The sequence below is a fragment of the Bombina bombina genome, chromosome 2 (genome assembly GCF_027579735.1).
Source record: "Bombina bombina isolate aBomBom1 chromosome 2, aBomBom1.pri, whole genome shotgun sequence".
Lineage (NCBI taxonomy): Eukaryota > Metazoa > Chordata > Amphibia > Anura > Bombinatoridae > Bombina > Bombina bombina.
This window is the reverse complement of record NC_069500.1, coordinates 511,772,627-511,794,142: the sequence shown is the minus strand read 5'-3', so window position 1 is coordinate 511,794,142 and position 21,516 is coordinate 511,772,627. Positions and strand designations below refer to the sequence as shown.

The following is a 21,516-nucleotide window of genomic DNA, read 5'->3' as shown; positions in this document are numbered from 1 at the left end:
TTCAAAACCGGATAAAAAACAACAACGATATAAACGTTTTTAAAGTCACACAAAACTGCCACAGCTCTACTGTGGCCCTACCTGCCCATACAACGACTTTGGAAGGCACAAAAACCCTTTAGAGAGGTCCTAAATGTTCAGGGGACTCCTTCAGGGAAGCTGGATGTCTCAAACTGCAAAAACTAATGCACAATTTAGGCCGAAAATAGGCCCCTCCCAGCCTGTACTCACAGTGAGAGGGCCTAAAAAAAACTATCCCTAGGCAAAATCTAGTCAGCCATGTGGAAAAAACTGGGCCCCAGAATAAAGTTGTATCACCAATATGTAATAAACGTTCATACACCTTCAGCAAACGTTATATCTATTCAGTAATGTGAGTAAATAAAAAAAATATTACCCTTTACAGCAAGCATGATACCAGTCGTTATTAAATCACTGTAATCAGGCTTACCTTAAATAAATCCTTTATTGTCAGCATTTTCTAGCATATAATTTCTCTAGAAAAATTTAAAACTGCACATACCTCATAGCAGGAGACCCTGCACGCTATTCCCCCAGCTGAAGTTACCTCATCTCTTCAGTTATGTGTGAGAACAGCAATGGATCTTAGTTACAACCTGCTAAGATCATAAAAGACCACGGGCAGACTCTTCTTCAACTTTCTGCCTGAGGCTAAAATAGTACAACTCCGGTACCATTTGAAAATAACAAACTTTTAATTGAAGATAAACTACATTAATGCACCACCACACCTAAATGTTCAGGGGACTCCTTCAGGGAAGCTGGATGTCTCAAACTGCAAAAACTAATGCACAATTTAGGCCGAAAATAGGCCCCTCCCAGCCTGTACTCACTGTGAGAGGGCCTAAAAAAAACTATCCCTAGGCAAAATCTAGTCAGCCATGTGGAAAAAACTGGGCCCCAGAATAAAGTTGTATCACCAATATGTAATAAACGTTCATACACCTTCAGCAAACGTTATATCTATTCAGTAATGTGAGTAAATAAAAAAAATATTACCCTTTACAGCAAGCATGATACCAGTCGTTATTAAATCACTGTAATCAGGCTTACCTTAAATAAATCCTTTATTGTCAGCATTTTCTAGCATATAATTTCTCTAGAAAAATTTAAAACTGCACATACCTCATAGCAGGAGACCCTGCACGCTATTCCCCCAGCTGAAGTTACCTCATCTCTTCAGTTATGTGTGAGAACAGCAATGGATCTTAGTTACAACCTGCTAAGATCATAAAAGACCACGGGCAGACTCTTCTTCAACTTTCTGCCTGAGGCTAAAATAGTACAACTCCGGTACCATTTGAAAATAACAAACTTTTAATTGAAGATAAACTACATTAATGCACCACATCTCTCTAGCTACTTCCTATCTTGTCGAGAGCTGCAAGAGAATGACTGGGAGGTGGCAGTTAGGGGAGGAGCTATATAGACAGCTCTGCTGTGGGTGATCCACTTGCAGCTTCCTGTTGGGAAGGAGAATATCCCACAAGTAATGGATGATCCTTGGACTGGATACACCTTACAAGAGAAATACAAATTTACCTGTAAAATTAAACCTAACTTGTCTTAAAGTAAAACCTAACATTACACTAAAATTTATTAAATTACATTAATCAAATACAATTAACTAAATTACAAAAAAAAATAAACACTAAATTACACAAAATAAAAAAGAAATTATCAAATATTTAAACTATTTACTAACTAGTCTACCTAGTTAAAATAAATACAAACTTAACTGTGAAATAAAAATAAACCTAAGATAGCTACAATGTAGCGATTATTTATATTGTAGCTAGCTTAGGGTTTATTTTACAGGTGTTTAGTTTTAAATATGAATTATTTAGTTATTAATAGTAGGTTTTATTTAGAATTATTTTAATTATGTTAAAGTTAGGGGTGTTAGGGTTAGGGTTACGTTAGGGTAAGACTTGGGTTAGGGTTAGGGGTTAATATATTTATTTAGTGTTAGTGATGTGGGAGGGCAGAGGTTTAGGGGTTAATAACTTTAGTAAAGTGGTGGCGGCGACATTGGGGACGGCAGATTAGAAGTTAATTTTTATTATTATTATTCTTTATTTATAAAGCGCTGAAAGATTCTGCAGCGCTGCCCATGGGTACAAGGATAACAGTGCAATGGAGAAACAATACAATAAAATACAACATTTTTACAGACAAATACAGGGGGAATTGAGGGCCCTATTCCAGTGGGAACTTACAATCTAGATGGGTAGGAAAACAGGAGGTGGGGACTGCAAAGGTGAGAATGATATTAGTGAGGAGATAGATGAGGGCAACTGTTAGTTAAGCGAAGTTAATTAATAAATTTATGTAGGTGTCGGCGACATTGGGGCGGCAGATTAAGGGTTAATAAGTGTAGGTAGGTTGTGGCGACATTGGGGATGGCAGATTAAGGGTTAATAAGTGTAATGTAGGTGGCGGTGATGTTAGGGGCAGTAGATTAGGGGTGTTTAGACACAGGGTTTAAGTTAGGGTGTTAGGTTGAAACATACATTTTCTTTCCCCGTAGACATCAATGGGGCTGCATTACGGAGCTTTACGCTCTGCGATTGCAGGTGTTAGGCTTTTCTTTAGCCGGCTCTCCCCATTGATGTCTATGGGGAAATCGTGAACGAGCACGGAGTAGCTCAAAGCAGCGCTTGTATTTGTGTGCGGTATGGAGCTCAACACAACCATATCGCCCGCACAAGCCGGGTTTTTGCAAACCTGTAATAGCATCGCTATTAAAGGTGAGCAGTGGAAATAACTTGCAAATTATTAGCGAGCCAGCCATAACACAAAACTCGTAATCTGGCTTACTGTCGGCATTTAACATTGCACAAGCAGTTCTAGTGAACTGCTTGTGCAATGTCGCCCCCTGCAAATTCGGGGGTGTTAACCCGATCGTATTCGAGTTAAGGAGCTGGAAACTGCTGTTTCCGGCAACACCGCCGCCACCTACATTATACTTATTAACCCCTAATCTGCCACCCCCAATGTCTCTGCACCTACCTACGCTTATTAACCCCTAATCTGCCACCCCCCAATGTCGCCGCCACTATAATAAACATATTAACCCCTAAATCGCCGCACTCCCGCATCGCAAACACTAGTTTAATATTATTAACCCCTAATCTGCCATCCCTAACATCGCCGCCACCTACCTACATTTATTAACCCCTAATCTGCCGCCTCCAACGTCGCTGCCACTATATTAAAGTTATTAACCCCTAAACCTAAGTCTAACCCTAACACCCCCTAACTTAAATATAATTTAAATAAATCTAAATAAATATTCATATAATTAAATTAATAATTCCTATTCAAAACTAAATACTTACTAAATATTTACCTATAAAATAAATCCTAAGATAGCTACAATATAACTAATAGTTACATTGTAGCTAGTTTAGGATTTATTTTTATTTTACAGGCAAGTTTGTATTTATTTTACCTAGGTAGAATAGTTATTAAATAGTTATTAACTATTTAATAACTACCTAATTAAAATAAATACAAAAGTATCTGTAAAATAAAACCTAACCTAAGTTACAATAACACCTAACACAACACTATAATTTAATAAATTAACTAAATTAAATACAATTAAATTAATTAAATTAAATTAGCTAAAGTACAAAAAAACCCCCACTAAATTACAGAAAATTAAAAACAAATTACAGATATATAAACTAATTACAACTAATCTAATAGCCCTATCAAAATAAAAAAATGCCCCCCCAAATAAACCCCCCCCCCTAGCCTAAACTAAACTATCAATAGCCCTTAAAAGGGCCTTTTGCGGGGCATTGCCCCAAAGTAATCAGCTCTTTTACCTGTAAGAAAAAATACAAACAACCCCCCAACAGTAAAACCCACCACCCACACAACCAACCTCCAAATAAAAACCTAACTAAAAAACCTAAGCTCCCCATTGCCCTGAAAAGGGCATTAGGATGGGCATTGCACTGAAAAGGTCAGTTAGTTCGTTTGCAGGCCCAAACCCTAACCTACCCCCCCCCACCCAATACACTCTTAAAAAAACCTAACACTAACCCCCTGAAGATCGACTTACCGGGAGACGTCTTCATCCAAGACGGGCCGAAGTCCTCAACGAAGCCGGGAGAAGTCTTCATCCAAGCCGGGCAGAAGAGGTCCTCCAGACAGGCAGAAGTCTTCATCCATCCGGCGCGGAGCGGGTCCATCTTCAAGACATCCGACGCGGAGCATCCTCTTCTGCCAATGACAGAATAAAGGTACCTTTAAGTGACGTCATCCAAGATGGCGTTCATTAGATTGATTGGCTGATAGAATTCTAACAGTCAATCGGAATTAAGGTAGAAAAAATCCTATTGGCTGATGCAATCAACCAATAGGATTGAGCTTGCATTCTATTGGCTGTTCCAATCAGCCAATAGAATGCAAGCTCAATCCTTTTGGCTGATTGGATCAGCCAATAGGATTGAACTTCAATCCTATTGGCTGATTGCATCAGCCATTAGGATTTTTTCTACCTTAATTTTGATTGGCTGATAGAATTCTATCAGCCAATCGGAATCTAAGGGACGCCATCTTGGATGACGTCACTTAAAGGTACCTTCATTCTGTGTTAGTCGTCGGCAGAAGAGGATGCTCCGCCTCGGATGTCTTGAAGATGGACCCGTTGGATGAAGATAGAAGATGCCCTCTGGATGAAAACTTCTGCCTGTCTGGAGGACCTCTTCTGCTGGCTTGGATGAAGACTTATCCCGGCTTTGTTGAGGACTTTCGGCCCAGCTTGGATGAAGACGTCTCCCGGTAAGTCAATCTTCAGGGGGTTATTGTTAGGTTTTTTTAAGGGTGTATTGGCTGGGGGTTTTTTTTAGGTTAGGGTTTGGGCCTGCAAAAGAGCTAACTGCCCTTTTAAGGGCAATGCCCATACAAATGCCCTTTTCAGGGAAATGGAGAGCTTAGTTTTTTTTAGTTAGGTTTTTATTTGGGGGGTTGGTTGTGTGGGTGGTGGGTTTTACTGTTGGGGGGTTGTTTGTATTTTTTTTTACAGGTAAAAGAGCTGATTACTTTGGGGCAATGCCCCGCAAAATGCCCTTTTAAGGGATATTGATAGTTTTGTTTAGGCTAGGGTTTTTTTTTATTTGGGGGGGGGGATTTTTTTATTTTGATAGGGCTATTAGATTAGGTGTAAGTAGCTTAAATATCTGTAATTTGTTTTTTATTTTCTGTAATTTAGTGTTTGTTTGTTTTTGTACTTTAGCTAATTTAATTTAATTTATTTAATTGTATTTAATCTAGTTAATTTATTTAATTATAGTGTAGTGTTAGGTGTTATTGTAACTTAGGTTAGGTTTTATTTTACAGGTACTTTTGTATTTATTTTAACTAGGTAGTTATTAAATAGTTAATAACTATTTAATAAATATTCTACCTAGTTAAAATAAATACAAACTTGCCTGTAAAATAAAAATAAATCCTAAACTAGATACAATGTAGCTATTAGTTATATTGTAGCTAGCTTAGGGTTTATTTTATAGGTAAGTATCTAGTTTTAAATAGGAATTATTTATTTAATGATAGGAATATTTATTTAGATTTATTTAAATTATATTTAAGTTAGGGTGTGTTAGGGTTAGACTTAGGTTTAGGGGTTAATACATTTAGTATAGTGGCGGCGACGTTGGGGGCGCAGATTAGGGGTTAATAAATGTAGGTAGATGGCAGTGATGTTAGGGACGGCAGCTTAGGGGTTAATAAGATTTAATTAATGTTTGCGATGCAGGAGTGCGGCGGTTTAGGGGTTAATATGTTTATTATAGTGGCGGCAATGTCCGGGGCGGCAGATTATGGGTTAATAAGTGTAGGTAGGTTGCGGCGACATTGGGGGTGGCAGATTAGGGGTTAATAAATATAATGTAGGTGACGGCAATGTCCGGAGTAGCAGATTAGGGGTTAATACATTTATTATAGTGTTTGCGATGCGGAAGGGCCTCGGTTTAGGGGTTAATAGGTAGTTTATGGGTGTTTAGTGTACTTTGTAGCAGTTGTACATAAAACTCTTAACTGCTGACTTTCAAATGCGGTTTGAATCTTGGCGGTAGAGGGTGTACCACTCACTTTTTGGCCCAGGACAGACTCGTAATACCAGCGGTATGAAAGTCCCATAGAAAAAAAGACTTTACGAAGTTTACGTAAGTCATTTTGCGGTAAGGCCAAAAAAGTGTGCGGTGACCCTAAACCTTCAAGGTTAGCACCTATTAACGCTGCTTTTCAGCTACCGCAAAACTCGTAATCTAGGTCCATGTTTTTAACTTTTGTGTTCTTTTCTTTTTTAAGAACAAGATTTTGATTACAGGATATTAATAGAAGACACTGGCTGCAGCTTTTTGATTTTACAATAATGCGCTATGTAAAACATGTTTTTAAAAATAGACACCTTTTTTAACTCCTTAACGACCGCAACGTACCCTATATGGTCACCGGTCATTAAGGGTTTGCCTGCTTGCTATAGTGTGGGTCCTGCTGCGAGCGCCAAGATCGCGCTATTAGATCCGCTGTTGCTATTAGAGCCGCCCTACGAGACCGCGCTATTAAAAAACAGTCAGCTAGATTATGAGTTTTGCGGTAACATGGGTGCGGTGCTAACTTGCACGTTATTCTCACAGATCACTTACCTGCAGCGCTGGTATTACGAGTTTTTACAAACCCAGCGTTAAAAGACAAAAAGTGAGCGTAGAGCAAAATTTTGCGCCACACTTCACTTCAATACTAGCGCTGCTTAAGTGAGCGGTGAGCTGGTGTAACGTGCTCGTGCACGACTTTCCCATAGGTATCATAGGGGAGAGCCGGCTGAGAAAAAGTCTAACACCTGCAAAAAAGCAGCGTATAACTCAGTAACGCAGCCCCATTGATTCCTATGGGGAAATAAAATTTATGTTTACACCTAACACCCTAACATGAACCCCGAGTCTAAACACCCCTAATCTTACACTTATTAACCCCTAATCTGCCACCTCCGACATCGCCGACACCTGCATTATACTTATTAACCCCTAATCTGCTGCTCCGGACATCGCCGCCACCTACATTATACTTATGAACCCCTAATCTGCTGCCCCCAACATCGCCGACACCTACCTACACTTATTAACCCCTAATCTACCGCCCCCAACGTCGCCACAAATATTCTAAATTTATTAACCCCTAAACCTAAGTCTAACCCTAACACCCCTTAACTTAAATATAATTAAAATAAAGCTAATTAAAACCTACAATTAATAGCTAAATAATTCCTATTTAAAACTAAATACTTACCTATAAAATAAACCCTAAGCTAGCTACAATATAACTAATAGTTACATTGTATCTAGCTTAGGGTTTATTTTTATTTCACAGGCAAGTTTGTATTTATTTTAACTAGGTAGAATAGTTACTAAATAGTTATTAACTATTTAATAACTACCTAGCTAAAATAAATACAAATTTACCTGTAAAATAAAACCTAACCTAATTTACACAAACACCTAACACTACCCTACAATTAAATAAATTAAACTAAATTAGCTAAATAAAAAAAAAACACTAAATTACAGAAAATAAAAAAACAAATTACAAGATATTTAAACTAATTACACCTAATCTAAGAGCCCTATGAAAATAAAAAAAGCCCACCCAAAATAAAAAAACCCTATCCTAAACTAAACTACCAATAGCCCTTAAAAGGGCCTTTTGCAGGGCATTGCCCTAAAGTAATCAACTCTTTTACCTGTAAAAAAAAAATACAAACACCCCCCCAACAGTAAAACCCACCACCCACACAACCAAACCCCCAAATAAAATACTATCTAAAAAAAACCCAAGTTCCCCATTGCCCTGAAAAGGGCATTTGGATGGGCATTGCCCTTAAAAGGGCAATTAGCTCTTCTGTGGCCCAAACCCTAATCTAAAAACCCACCCAATACACCCTTAATAAAACTTAACACTAACCTCCTGAAGATTGACTTACTGTTCTGAAGACCGGACATCCATCCTCAAGGAAGCGGCAGGAGTCTTCATCTAACCGAAGTCTTCATCCAAGCCGGGCAAAGTGGTCCTCCAGATGGGCATTAAATGGTAATTAAAGGGTAAAAAATCCTATTGGCTGATGCAATCAGCCAATAGGATTGCGCTTCAATCCTATTGGCTGACCCAATCAGCCAATGGGATTGAGCTTGCATTCTATTGGCTGTTCCAATCAGCCAATAGAATGCAAGCTCAATCCTATTGGCTGATTGGGTCAGCCAATTGGATTTAAGCTCATTCTATCAGCCAATCGGAATTCAAGGGACGCCATCTGGGATGACGTCTCTTAAAGGGAACCTTCAGTGTACGGCTGGGGCCGTATGAAGAGGATGCTCCTTGCCAGATGTCTTTAAGATGGACCCGCTCTGCGCCGGATGGATGAAGATAGAAGATGCCGTCTGGATGAAGACTTCTCCCAGCCTGGATGATGACTTCTTACCGCTTGGATGAAGACTTCTTCTGGCTTCGTTGAGGACTTCTTGCGCTTGGATGAAGACGTCTCCCGACTTCGTTGAGGACTTCTTACCGCTTGGATGAGGACTTCGCTGGCTGGATAAAGATGGTCTTCCCAAACTGTAAGTGGATCTTCGAGGGTTAGTGTTAGGTTTTATTAAGGGTTTATTGGGTGGGTTTTATTTTTAGCTTAAGGTTTGGGCAATGTAAAAGAGCTAAATGCCCTTTTAAGTGCAATGCCCATCCAAATGCCCTTTTCAGGGCAATGGGTAGCTTAGGTTTTTTAGATAGGATTTTATTTGGGTGGTTGGTTGTGTGGGTGGTGGATTTTATTGTTGGAGGGTTGTTTTTTTTTTTTTTTTTACAGGTAAAAGAGATGATTTTTAAGGCTATTGGCAGTTTAGTGTAGGCTAGGTTTTTTTTTATTTTGCTTTTTATTTTTGTATTTTGATAGGGCTCTTAGATTAGGTGTAATTAGTTTAACCCTTTGAGTGCTAAGCACTTTCCCACCTGGGTGCTAAGATTTTTTAATGTTTTTTTAATTTTTTTTAATTTTTGAACAATTTATTTTGTAACTTTTTTTTTATTTTTTTCAATGGTGGGTCTTGGGGATCTGTGTAGCTTCTTAGATGTCTGAGATACAGGCTTCTAAGCAGCATGCCCCCTGCTCCTATACTTAACATTGTTAAGTATAAATAAAGTTGCGCTGTGACGTCATCACGTTATTGCGCGTGCAAAACGGGAACCCCCGGCGATTCCTGTCACTCTACAGGCACGATCGCCGGGGTAGGAGCGGGTGGGAGCCCCTAGATCTCCCTCAAGGTGGGAGAGTGCTAGCGATGGCTCTGAGCCGTCGTTAGCACCAGAGTGGGAAACTCTGCGACGGCTCAGAGCCGTTGTTAGCACTCAAGGGGTTAAATATCTTGTAATTTGTTTTTTATTTTCTGTAATTTAGTGTTTTTTTGTGATTTAGCTAATTTAATTTATTTAATTGTTTTTAATTTAGTTTATTTATTTAATTGTAGTGTAGTGTTAGGTGTTAGTGTAACTTAGGATAGGTTTTATTTTACAGGTCAATTTGTATTTATTTTAGCTAGGTAGTTAGTAAATAGTTCATAACTATTTAGTAACTATTCTACCTAGTTAAAATAAATACAAACATGCCTGTAAAATAAAAATAAAACCTAAGCTAGCTACAATGTAACTATTAGTTATATTGTAACTAGCTTAGGGTTTATTTTATAGGTAAGTATTTAGTTTTAAATAGGAATTATTTAGTTCATGATAGTAATTTTATTTAGATTTATTTAAATTATATTTAAGTTAAGGGGTGTAAGGATTAGGGTTAGATTTAGGGGTTAATAAATGTAGAATAGGGTGGCAGATTAGGGGTTAATAAAAATAATGTAGGTGTCGGCGATGTTGGGGGCATCAGATTAGGGGTTATTAAGTATAATGTAGGTGACGGCGATGTCCGAAGTGGCAGATTAGGGATTAATAAATGTAGGTAGGTTGCGGCGATGTTAGGGGCAGCAGATTCGGGGTTAATAATATTTAACTAGTGTTTGCGAGTCGGGAGTGCGGCGGTTTAGGGGTTAATATGTTTATTCTAGTGGCGGCGATGTCCGGAGTGGAAGATTAGGGATTAAAATGTTTATTTTAGTGTTTGCTATGCGGGAGGGCCTCGGTTTGGGGGTTAATAGGTAGTTTATGGGTGTTAGTGTACTTTTTAGCCCTTTAGTTATGAGTTTTATGCTACCGCGTTGTAACATAAAACTCATAACTGCTGACTTTAAAATGCGTTAAAAATCTTGACAGGATAGGGTGTACCGCTCACTTTTTGGCCTCCCATGACAGACTCGTATTACCAGCGCTATGAAAGTCCCATAGAAAAAAAGACTTTACGAAGTTTACGTAAGTCGTTTTGCGGTAAGGCCAAAAAAGTGTGCGGTGCCCCTAAACCTGCAAGACTCGTAATACCAGCGGTAGTAAAAAAGCAGCGTTAGCACCTGTTAACGCTGCTTTTTAGCTTACAGCAAAACTCGCAATCTAGCCGAGTGATTTTATCTTTTTAGAACATTTCACCTGCAATCTTAAATGCGATTGCAAATACCTTTCTAACACATTGCTATTTTGACAATGCTTTGAACACTGACCCCTTAGTGAGATAACAGCTATCAATGTAACATGCCTTTACAGAATCTACTTTTTACAGCATACCTTAAAGGGACATAGAAGTCATTTTTTTAATATAGATTGTACTATATATATCAGCTATTAACCACTGCATTACAAAAAATTTGAATGCAAAATAAATTTGTTAAAGGTATTAAAAGGGTAAGTTTGTTAGCAAAATTTGAATTTTTTTGTAGTCAAGTGAAATTGAAAAGCATCTTGAATATTGTTTATCATTCCCTTTGCTCTGTACAATGGGGACATACGTAAAGGAGCTCTTGCACTGATCAAGCAATCACTGTAAATGTTGGCGCTTCAGTGTTCCTGATCCTGCAGGATTCATTCCTGCCTTAGAGTGATGGTAAATCCTAGCATTTAAAAAATGCTAGGATTTACCATTGCTATAAATAAAGGCAACTTCATTCATGAGTTTTGAAAAGAGTGTGTATAAAGTACCTTTCTTCTGCTGCGGCCTTACTGCTAAACTAATAGCCTCTGGCTGCCCGCGGCAACAATCATTTTTTGTAATGAGGTAATATTTCTACTTCTTAGCCAATAGCTGTGCTAGCCATACAGCACTGTGCCTTCAATTAAGTTATATTAAATTAGGGAAGAAATAAATATTTAAATACATTACAAAGTTTGTTTACTACTCAGAGCTAAACATTTTTAAATGTCCCTATAATAATTTAAGAGCATTTCATTTTCTCATGTTACAAAAGGTTTATTTCTTACAAAAAACCTAATTTTAAAAAACACTTTATGCACGCATAAGACTTACAAATGTTGCTTGTGATGTCTCTTGCCTTTTGTCTATTAAAAGAATTAAAAGAAGAAAAAAAAATGAGATCAGTGTGGTTCCATAATAGGAAATGTTAAAGGAATAGTCTAGTCAAAATGAAACTTTCATGATTCAGATAGGACATGCAATTTTAAGCAACTTTCTAATTTACTCCTATTATCAATTCTTCTTTGTTCCCTTGGTATGTTTATTTGAAAAATCAAGATGTAAAATTGTAAGCTTAGGAGCCGGCCCATTTTTGGTTCAGCACTTGGGTTGCGCTTGCTGATTGATGTCTAAAAATAGCTACCAATCAGCAAGTACTACCCAGGGTTCTGAACCAAAAATGGTCTGGCTAAGCTTACATTCCAGCCTTTTCAAATAAAGATACCAAGAGAATGAAGAAAAAATGATAATAGGAGTACATTAGAAGGTTGCTTAAAATTGCATGCTCTATCTGAATCATGAAAGTTTGATTTTGACATTTTACATGAGATTAATGAGAATGCAGATAATATTATAGCATACAGAAGCGACCTCATTGTGCCTCATTCTGTTTACTGTTCTTTCACTCTATGGGTTGGCGACATTCTCTTATGGGGAATTGGGTACTGTTAGGAATATGCTGCACTGAGGTATATTCCCATCCATTAGAAAGGTTATGTAAAATGTCTCACATGGTTTTCCAATTCAGTCAGTTGTTTTTCTATTTTTCAGTTGCTATACACTGCTATAACTTGTATTCTAATCAATAAAAAAACATTTTTCAAGCAAAAATTCACCTGACTTTTAAAACTGCCTGCTTATTTTACATCACAATAAACAGAATACTAAAAAAAATAAAATTTATGCTTACCTGATAAATGTATTTCTTTTTTGATGCGATGAGTCCACGGATCATCTTAATTACTATTGGGAATACCACTCCTGCCCTGCAGGAGGCGGCAAAGAGCACGCACCACAGCAAAGCTGTTAAATATCACCTCCCTTCCCTCCCAACCCAGTCATTCGACCGAAGTAAAGGAGAGAAAGGAAGTAACAAGGTGCAGAGGTATCTGAAGTTTATAATAACCAACAACCTGTCCTTCAAAAACAGGGCGGGCCTTGGACTCATCATTAGTGATGTCGCGAACCGGGCGAACGGCTATTGACTTCAATAGGCAGGTGAATTTTAAAACCCACAGGGACTCTTTCTGGCCACAATAGTGATGGAAAAGTTGTTTCAAGGGGACTAACACCTGGACTGTGGCATGCCGGAGGGGGATCCATGGCAAAACTCCCACGTAAAATTACATAGTTGATGCAGATGCAGAGTCTGGTTTTAATCCATAAAGGGCATAAATCACCTAGCATTCCTAAATTGTTTGGAATAACGTGCTTTAAAACATCAGGAATGATGTTGTATCGATCAGGTAGTGTAAGGGTTACACCCGCTTCACAGTGACAGACCAAACTCCCCGTTTAACGCACCGCAAACAACCGCAAACAGTCCATTTGCACAACCACAAGATAAATAGATTTGATAGATACATAGATACATAGATTAGATAGATAGATCAATAGATGCAATATACATTTGATAGATAAGATAGATATATAGATTTGATAGATAAATAGATAGATTTGATAGATAGATATATAATTTCCCAGACAGAGAATTACAAGACGTGCGGTCTGGGACCCATGGTAAGGTTCCCAGAGGCAGTTGTGGCGCCAGGGGACATGTATATGGCATGGATTTTAGGAACCGGGAGATGGAAAAAGATGCTTGGTCGGTCCTCCTACTTCAAATTTGGGGCACTGCGCGTGCAATCTACTGTGCCACCAGATATGAGTGGTGTGTTAAGTAGTACTATTCTGATCAGTTTAATACCTGTTACTCCCCCTATCGGGGGACATGTATATGGCATGGATTTTAGGAACCGGGAGATGGAAAAAGATGCTTGGTCGGTCCTCCTACTTCAAATTTGGGGCACTGCGCGTGCAATCGTGGCCGGACTTTTAGCCGACGGACATTTGGCAGACGGACATTTGGCCGAAACACAAGTGGCTGTCACAAAACAATCCGGCCACGAGATAGATAGATTTGATAGATAGATAGATACATAGATTAGATAGATAGATCAATAGATGCAATATACATTTGATGGATACGATAGATAGATAGACAACTGGCAACTGCAATTAGATTGCACTAGCAGACTGATGTTTAAAAGTCAAAAAAGTTTTTTTTTTTTAAATTTACACTACTGTTACAACAGATATGAGTGGTGGCACTGTGGGCAAGTGGGCCTGGCACACACGCTGGCAGGCAGGCAACTGCAATTAGATTACACTAGCAGACTGATGTTTCACAGTCAAAAAAGTTTTTTTTTTTAAATTTACACTACTGTTACAACAGATATGAGTGGTGGCACTGTGGGCAAGTGGGCCTGGCACACACGCTGGCAGGCAGGCAACTGCAATTAGATTACACTAGCAGACTGATGTTTAACAGTCAAAAAAGTTTTTTTTTTTTTAAATTTACACTACTGTTACAACAGATATGAGTGGTGGCACTGTGGGCAAGTGGGCCTGGCACACACGCTGGCAGGCAGGCAGGCAACTGCAATTAGATTACACAAGCAGACTGAAGTTTCACAGTCAAAAACGTTTTTTTTTTTTTTTAAATTTACACTAATGTTACACTAGATATGAGTGGTGGCAACGGGCAAGTGGACACAGTATACGCTGTGAGTCTGGCACACACGCTGGCAGGCAGGCAACTGCAATTAGATTACACAGAAAAAAAAGCAGCCCTAAAAAGGGCTTTTTGGGGTGCTGTCCTTACAGCAGAGATCAGATGAGTCCTTCAGGACTGTAGTGGACACTGAATACACTAGCCTAGCTATCAATTTCCCTATTAAATCAGCAGCAGCTACACTGTCCCTCCTCTCACTAAGACAGCAGCTTCCGAATGAATCTAAAATGGCTGCTGTCCAGGAGCTGGGAGGGTCTGGGAGGGAGTGTCTGCTGCTGATTGGCTGGAATGTGTCTGCAGACTGTGAGATACAGGGTCAAAGTTTACTCAATGATGACAAATATGGGGCGGATCGAACATCGCATATGTTCCCCACCGTTGTGAACGCGAACAAGCTATGTTCGCCGAGAACTATTCGCCGGCAAACTATTTGGGACATCACTACTCATCATGTCAAAAAATAAATAAATTTATCAGGTAAGCATAAATTTTCTTTTCTTTTTAATGACACAATGAGTCCACGGATAATCTTAATTACTATTGGGAATCAATACCCAAGCTAGAGTACACAGATGATACGGGAGGGACAAGACAGGGAACCTAAATGGAAGGCACCACTGCTTGAAGAACCTTTCTCCCAAAAACTGCCTCATCTGCCAGACGTTGTGTAACAAAATAGATAAGGCAGAAATTTGACCCTTTAGGGAACTTGTTGATAATCCTTTCTCCAAACCCTCTTGGAGAAAAGACAAAATTCTAGGAATTCTAACTCAACTCCAGGAGTAGCCCTTGGATTCACACCAATAGAGATATTTACGCCATATCTTATGGTAAATCTTTCTAGTTACAGGTTTACGAGCCTGAATCATGGTCTCTATGACTGATTCTGAAAAACCCCGCTTGGATAAAATTAAGCGTTCAATCTCCAAGCAGTCAGCTTCAGAGAAACTAGGTTTGGGTGAAGGAAGGGCCCCTGAATTAGAAGGTCCTTCCTTAACGGAAGTCCTCAAGGTGGCAGAGATGACATGTCCACCAGATCTGCATACCAAATCCTGCGAGGCCAAGCCGGTGCAATGAGGATCACCGAGGCCCTCTCCTGCTTCATTCAAGCAATAACCAGAGGAAGCAGAGCAAACAGAGGAAATAGGTATGCTAGACTGAAGGTCCAAGGTACTGCCAGGGCATCTATCAGTAACTCCTGAGGATCCCTGGACCTTGACCCGTACCTTGGAAGCTTGGCATTCTGCCGAGATGCCATGAGATCCAATTCCGGCTGACCCCATTTGAGAAACAGTCTGGAAAATACTTCCGGATGGAGTTCCCACTCCCCCGGATGAAAGGGTCTGCCTGCTCAGGAAGTCCGCTTCCCAGTTGTCCACCCCTGGGATGTGGATCGCCAACAGACAGCAAGAGTGTGTTTCCGCCCACTGGATTATTTTGGTTACTAAGGAACTCCTCATTCCTCCCTGATGATTGATGTAAGCCACTGAAGTTATGTTGTCCAACTGGAACCTGATAAACTGGACCAAGGCTAACTGGGGCCAGGCCAGCAGAGCATTGAAGATCGCTCTCAGTTCCAGAATGTTTATAGGTAGAACAGACTCTGACTGAGTCCAAACTCCCTGAGCCTTTAGAGAGCCCCAGACTTCTCCCCATCCTAGAAGGCTGGCGTCTGTTGTCACAATCACCCAAGATGGTCTGCGAAAGCAGGTTCCCTGGGAGAAATTATCCAGAGACAACCACCATTGAAGAGAATCCCTTGTCTCCTGCTTCAGAAGTATTCGAGGAGACAAATCCACATAATCTCTGTTCCATTGCCTGAGCATGTCTAACTGCAGAGGTCTTAGATGAAACCGAGCAAACGGAATGATATCCATCAGCCCGACTACCTCCATGCACTGAGTCACTGATGGCCGAGAAGTGGACTGAAGGGCTAGACAAGTATCGAAAATCTTTGATTTTCTGACTTCTGTCAGAAAAATCTGCATTGATAGGGAATATATTATGGTTCCCAAGAAGATTACCCTTGTATTTGGGACTAAAGGACTATTTTCCAAATTTACCTTCCATCTGTGAGATCGCAGGAAGGATAACAACATTTCTGTGTGTGATCCTGCTTGTTGTAAGGATGGTGACTGTACTAGGATGTCGTCCAGATAGGGCACCACTGCAATGCCCTGTAACTGAAGCACCGCCAACAGTGGTTCCAGAACCTTTGAGAAAATTCTGGGAGTTGAGGCAAGACCGAAGGGAAGAGCCACAAATTGGAAGTGTTTGTCTAGAAAGGCAAACCTTAGGAACTTGTGATGATTCCTGTGAATGGGAACATGCAGGTATACATCCTTTAAATCCACTGTTGTCATAAATTGACCCTCTTGGATCAAAGGGAGAATGGAACAAATAGTTTCCATCTTGAAGGACGGTACTCTGAGAAACTTGTTTAGACTCTTTAGATCTAAAATAGGCCTAAAGGTTCCCTCTTTTTTGGGAACCACAAACAGATTGGAATAAAATCCCAGACCCTGTTCCTGTATCGGAACAGGAACTATCACTCCCAGGTCGGAGAGGTCTCTTACACAGTGTAAGAACTCCTCTCTTTTTGTCTGGTCTACAGATAATCTTGAAAGCAGAAACCTGCCTCTGGGAGGAAAACCCTTGAACTCTAGTTTGTATCCCTGGGACACTATGTCTACTGCCCAGGGATCCTGAACATCTCGAACCCAAGCCTGAGTGAAAAAGGAAAGTCTGTCACCTACAAGATCAGGTCCCAGATCAGGGGTAGACATTTCATGCGGTCTTTGACTTAATAGCAGGTTTCTTGGATTGTTTTCCCTTATTCCAAGACTGATTGGGTCTCCATAAAGGTTTAGTCTGTTCCTGCTTGGAGGCAGAAGAGGAAGAATTTCCTTTGAAATTTCGAAAGAAATGAAAATTACTCTGTCGTTCCTTCTGTTTGTTTCTCTTATCCTGAGGGAGAAGATGACCTTTACCTCCCGTAATATCAGAGATTATCTCCGTCAAGCCCGGTCCAAACAAGGTCTTCCCCTTGTAAGGGATCGCTAATAGCTTGGACTTAGAAGATACATCCGCAGACCAAGGTTTTAACCATAAGCATCTGCGAGCTAGAACAGAGAAACCTGAAATCTTTGCTCCCAGTTTGATAACTTGAAGGGAAGCATCCGTAATAAAGGAATTAGCCAATTTAAGAGCTTTTATCCTATCCTGGATCTCCTCCAGGGGAGTGTCTGTCCTAATAGCATCAGATAACGCATCAAACCAATATGCCGACACACTAGTGACGGTATCAATACACACAGCTGGCTGCCATTGTAAGCCCTGGTGTACATACATCTTTTTGAGTAACCCCTCTAATTTTTTTGTCCATAGGATCTTTGAAAGCACAACTATCCTCTATGGGAATAGTAGTTCTCTTAGCTAGGGTGGAAACCACTCCTTCCACCTTGGGGACTGTTTGCCAAGCCTCCTTAATCGAGTCAGCTATGGGAAACATCTTTTTAAATATAGGAGATGGAGAAAAAGGGATACCTGGTCTCTCCCACTCCTTTAGCAATGATCTCAGAAGCTCGGTCTGGTACTGGAAAAACCTCTATCGAGGAAGGTACCTCAAAATATTTGTTTAGCTTACTGGATTTCTTAGGACTAACAACGACCGTGGAGTCGCTGTTGTCCAAAGTAGCTAAAACCTCCTCAAGTAACAGACGGAGGTGTTCCAGCTTAAACCTGAAGGATACAACTTCATTATCACCAAGAGGAATTACACTGTCAGAATCTGAAATTTCACCTTCAGATGCTACTACGGTATCCTTCTCCTCAGGCTTCTGGGAGGGGGCATCTGAAATAGCAACAACTGCGTCAGAAACCTCGCTTACTGAATGCCTGATTTTCCTCTTACGCTTTCCCTGCAACATTGGAAAAGCAGACAACGCATCTGAAATTGTAGAGGACATGAGAGAAGCGATGTCCCTTAAAGTAATTTCTGCGTGAGCTTGAGAGGAAGCGCAAGCACTGTATGTGAGGGCGGTAAAATTTTGGATGCTTGAGGAGAAAGCTGCAGCATATATTGAATCTCGTCATTAGACTCCTGGACAACAGAAAATGTTGGCTCAGAATTTTTTTTTATCCCTGTAGCTTAAAGTCCTCTCAATACATGAGGAACAGAAAGGGATTGGTGGTTCCACATTGGTATCAAAATGCAAGGAACAAGTGACATTTTGCAAGGCCCCTTGGTCCATTCTGATTCACAATGGTACAATTGTCAAATAAAAACCAAACACCTAGATTACGAGTTTTGTCGGTAATGCTGTGCAGTGCTAACGAGCAGTTTTCCCTCACCGCTCACCTACAGACAACGCTGGTATTGCGGGTCTTTAGAAACCCGGTGTTAGCCGCAAAAAAAGTGAGCGTAGAGCAAAATTTAGCTCCACATCTCACCTTAATACCAGCGCTGCTTGCGGTAGCGGTGAACTGGCAAAACGTGCTCGTGCACGATTTCCCATAAGAATCAATGGGGGAGAGCCGTCTGAAAAAAAAACTAAAACCTGCAAAAAACCCCAAGTCTAAACACCCCTAATCTTCACATCGCCGCAACCTACATTATATTATTAACCCCTAATCTACCGCACCGGACGCCACCGCCACCTACATTATACTTATGTGTCGCGATCGCTCAGCTGCTGATCGCTTCCTCTGTCTCAGCGCGGTAGCGCTTTCATTGGTTGCTTAGCAACCCTGTTCCTGTCGGCTCTTCCGATGACGTCAGGAGGCCTTCTTATTCCGGCGTCTCCTCTCATCGGTGCCTGTTTGTTGTTACTCGTGGGCTATGTGAGTACAAATTTATTCTTGTGATTCCTGAATTTGTGCCTGCTTATTCTGAACCTAACCCCTACCTGCCTGATACCGTTGCTGGACACTGCTTACCTGACTACTCTATTGGTTAACCCCTATCTGCCTGATAAAACGTTGCTGGACACTGCTTACCTAACTATTCTATTGGTTAACCCCTACCTGCCTGATAACACGTTGCTGGACACTGCTTACCTGACTACTCTATTGGTTAACCCCTACCTGCCTGATAACACGTTGCTGGACACTGCTTACCTGACTACTCTATTGGTTAACCCCTACCTGCCTGATAATACGTTGCTGGACACTGCTTACCTGACTACTCTATTGGTTAACCCCTACCTGCCTGATTACACGTTGCTGGACACTGCTTGCCTGACTATTCTATTGGTTAACCCTTACCTGCCTGATTACACATTGCTGGACATTGCCTGCCTGATTACTCTATTGGTTAACCCTTTCTACACAAAGTTTCTTCTCCTGACCCTGCTGTGTCATCTTCCAGTCTATTACTGTGAGTATATTATACTACAGCTGTCGCAGGGTCAGGTCCTGGTATATACTCACTGTGCTAGGGTGTTATTAACCTCATTCTAGCATTTGGGTCTAACTCTGGACTTTACCTTTCCTGACATTACAAACAGGCCATATAATGGACCCTGGTGAGTTATCCAGAGCAGTGGCTTTACAGGGACAGCTTCTTGGAACCCACTCTGCACACCTGCAAACCCTGGATTCTAAATTGGATCAAATAACTGCTCTTTTGCATAACCTTTCTCCTCCTTCTCAAGCCTCGGCAACACCTGTTGTTCCTGCGACCAGCTCTAACCCTGCGTTTAATCCACCACAACCTGCAGAACACTTTATTCCTAGAATTCCACTACCGGATAAATATGACAGCAATCCTGAAGACTGTCGAGGATTTCTTAATCAGTGCCGCCTTCACTTCAGAAATAATCCTCAGATGTTTGTTTCCTCTTCCTCCAAGATCACCTTTTTAATTTCTCTTATGAAGGGTAAAGCCCTGGCTTGGGTTTCTCCACTGTTGGAAAAGGATGATCCTTTGCTCCAGGATATTGACACTTTTGTATCTATATTTTCTTCTGTGTTTGATAAACCTGGTAGATCAGCGGCGGCTGAAGCAGGACTTTTAGATTTAAGACAAGGATCTCTTTCTGTAGCACAATACGCTATAGAATTCCGGACTATAGCTGCTGAAACTATGTGGAATCATGGGGCACTGCGTGCAGCATTTCGTAAAGGTCTTTGTGATCGTTTGAAAGACGAATTGGTTTATAGGGATCTTCCCGATTCTCTAGAAGATTTTATCAACCTATGTATCAAGCTTGATGCTCGTTACTCTGAGCGTCTCCATGAACGTGACCGTAATAGAAGATCCTTTATCAGATCTTCCTTTCGTCCTATGCCTCATTCTCCAAAACTTCCTACTCCAAATACTTCTATCTCTGAGTCAAGTGAACCCATGGAGGTTGGTGCTATTAAATTATCCGAAGCTGAACGTCTCAGAAGGCGTAATCTGGGACTATGTCTTTACTGCGGTATTAAGGGGCATATGTTAAAAGATTGTCCAACTCGTCCAGTAAAAGCCAGGGCTTAACTCCAGGAAGAGGGGCTGAGTTAAGCCAAAGTTCTTTTTCTTCCCTCAATCCCAAGCTGTTTGTTCCGGTTACTGTCCGCTTTGGCAACATCAAATTTCAGGCTCAAGCACTCATCGACTCTGGAGCTGCAGGAATGTTTATGGATTCAGAGTTTGTCAATGCTCTTCGTATTCCTTTGCTTTCCAAGAGCCAAATAATTAAAGTCACTACTGTCAGTGGTCAACCTTTAGGTTCTGGTTACATTCGATATTCTACCATTCCTCTTCTCATGTCTGTAGGAGTACTTCATTCCGAAACCATTTGTTTTGACATCATCTCTTCCCCACAGTTTCCCCTCATTTTGGGACTTCCTTGGCTTCAACTACATGATCCAGTTTTTTCCTGGTCTAAAGGAGAGCTTGTTGCTTGGGGATCTTCTTGTTTCACACAGTGTCTACGGAATGCTCCCAAAACATCCAGTACTGTTGTGGCAGCCTTGAACGTTCCTGATTCTTTGCCTGAACAATATCATTCTTTTTGTGATGTCTTTTCCAAAAAAGATGCTGAAGTATTACCTCCTCACCGGACCTTTGATTGTCCCATTGACTTATTACCAGGAGCACCTCTACCTAAGGGTAAAACTTACCCACTTTCTCGTCAAGAAAATGTTTCGCTTGAGGAATATATCAAGGATAATTTGGCCCGAGGTTTTATCCGCCCTTCTTCTTCTCCGGTAGGGGCAGGTTTCTTCTTTGTGGAAAAGAAAGATGGAGGTCTTCGTCCTTGCATTTATTATCGAGCTCTAAATCAAATTACAATCAAGAATTGTTATC

At 40.5% G+C, this 21,516-nt stretch overlaps 1 protein-coding gene across 1 annotated transcript in view; it reads right to left on the bottom strand.

The window, feature by feature from the left end:
• The window catches only part of LOC128647867 (uncharacterized), a 62,211-nt gene that overhangs the window by 14,406 nt on the left and 26,289 nt on the right, over positions 1-21,516 (bottom strand). The window contains exon 5 of the mRNA XM_053700574.1: positions 11,483-11,514. Within this exon, the coding sequence (XP_053556549.1) occupies positions 11,483-11,514 (32 nt within the window). The remainder of the gene's footprint in view (positions 1-11,482; positions 11,515-21,516) is intronic.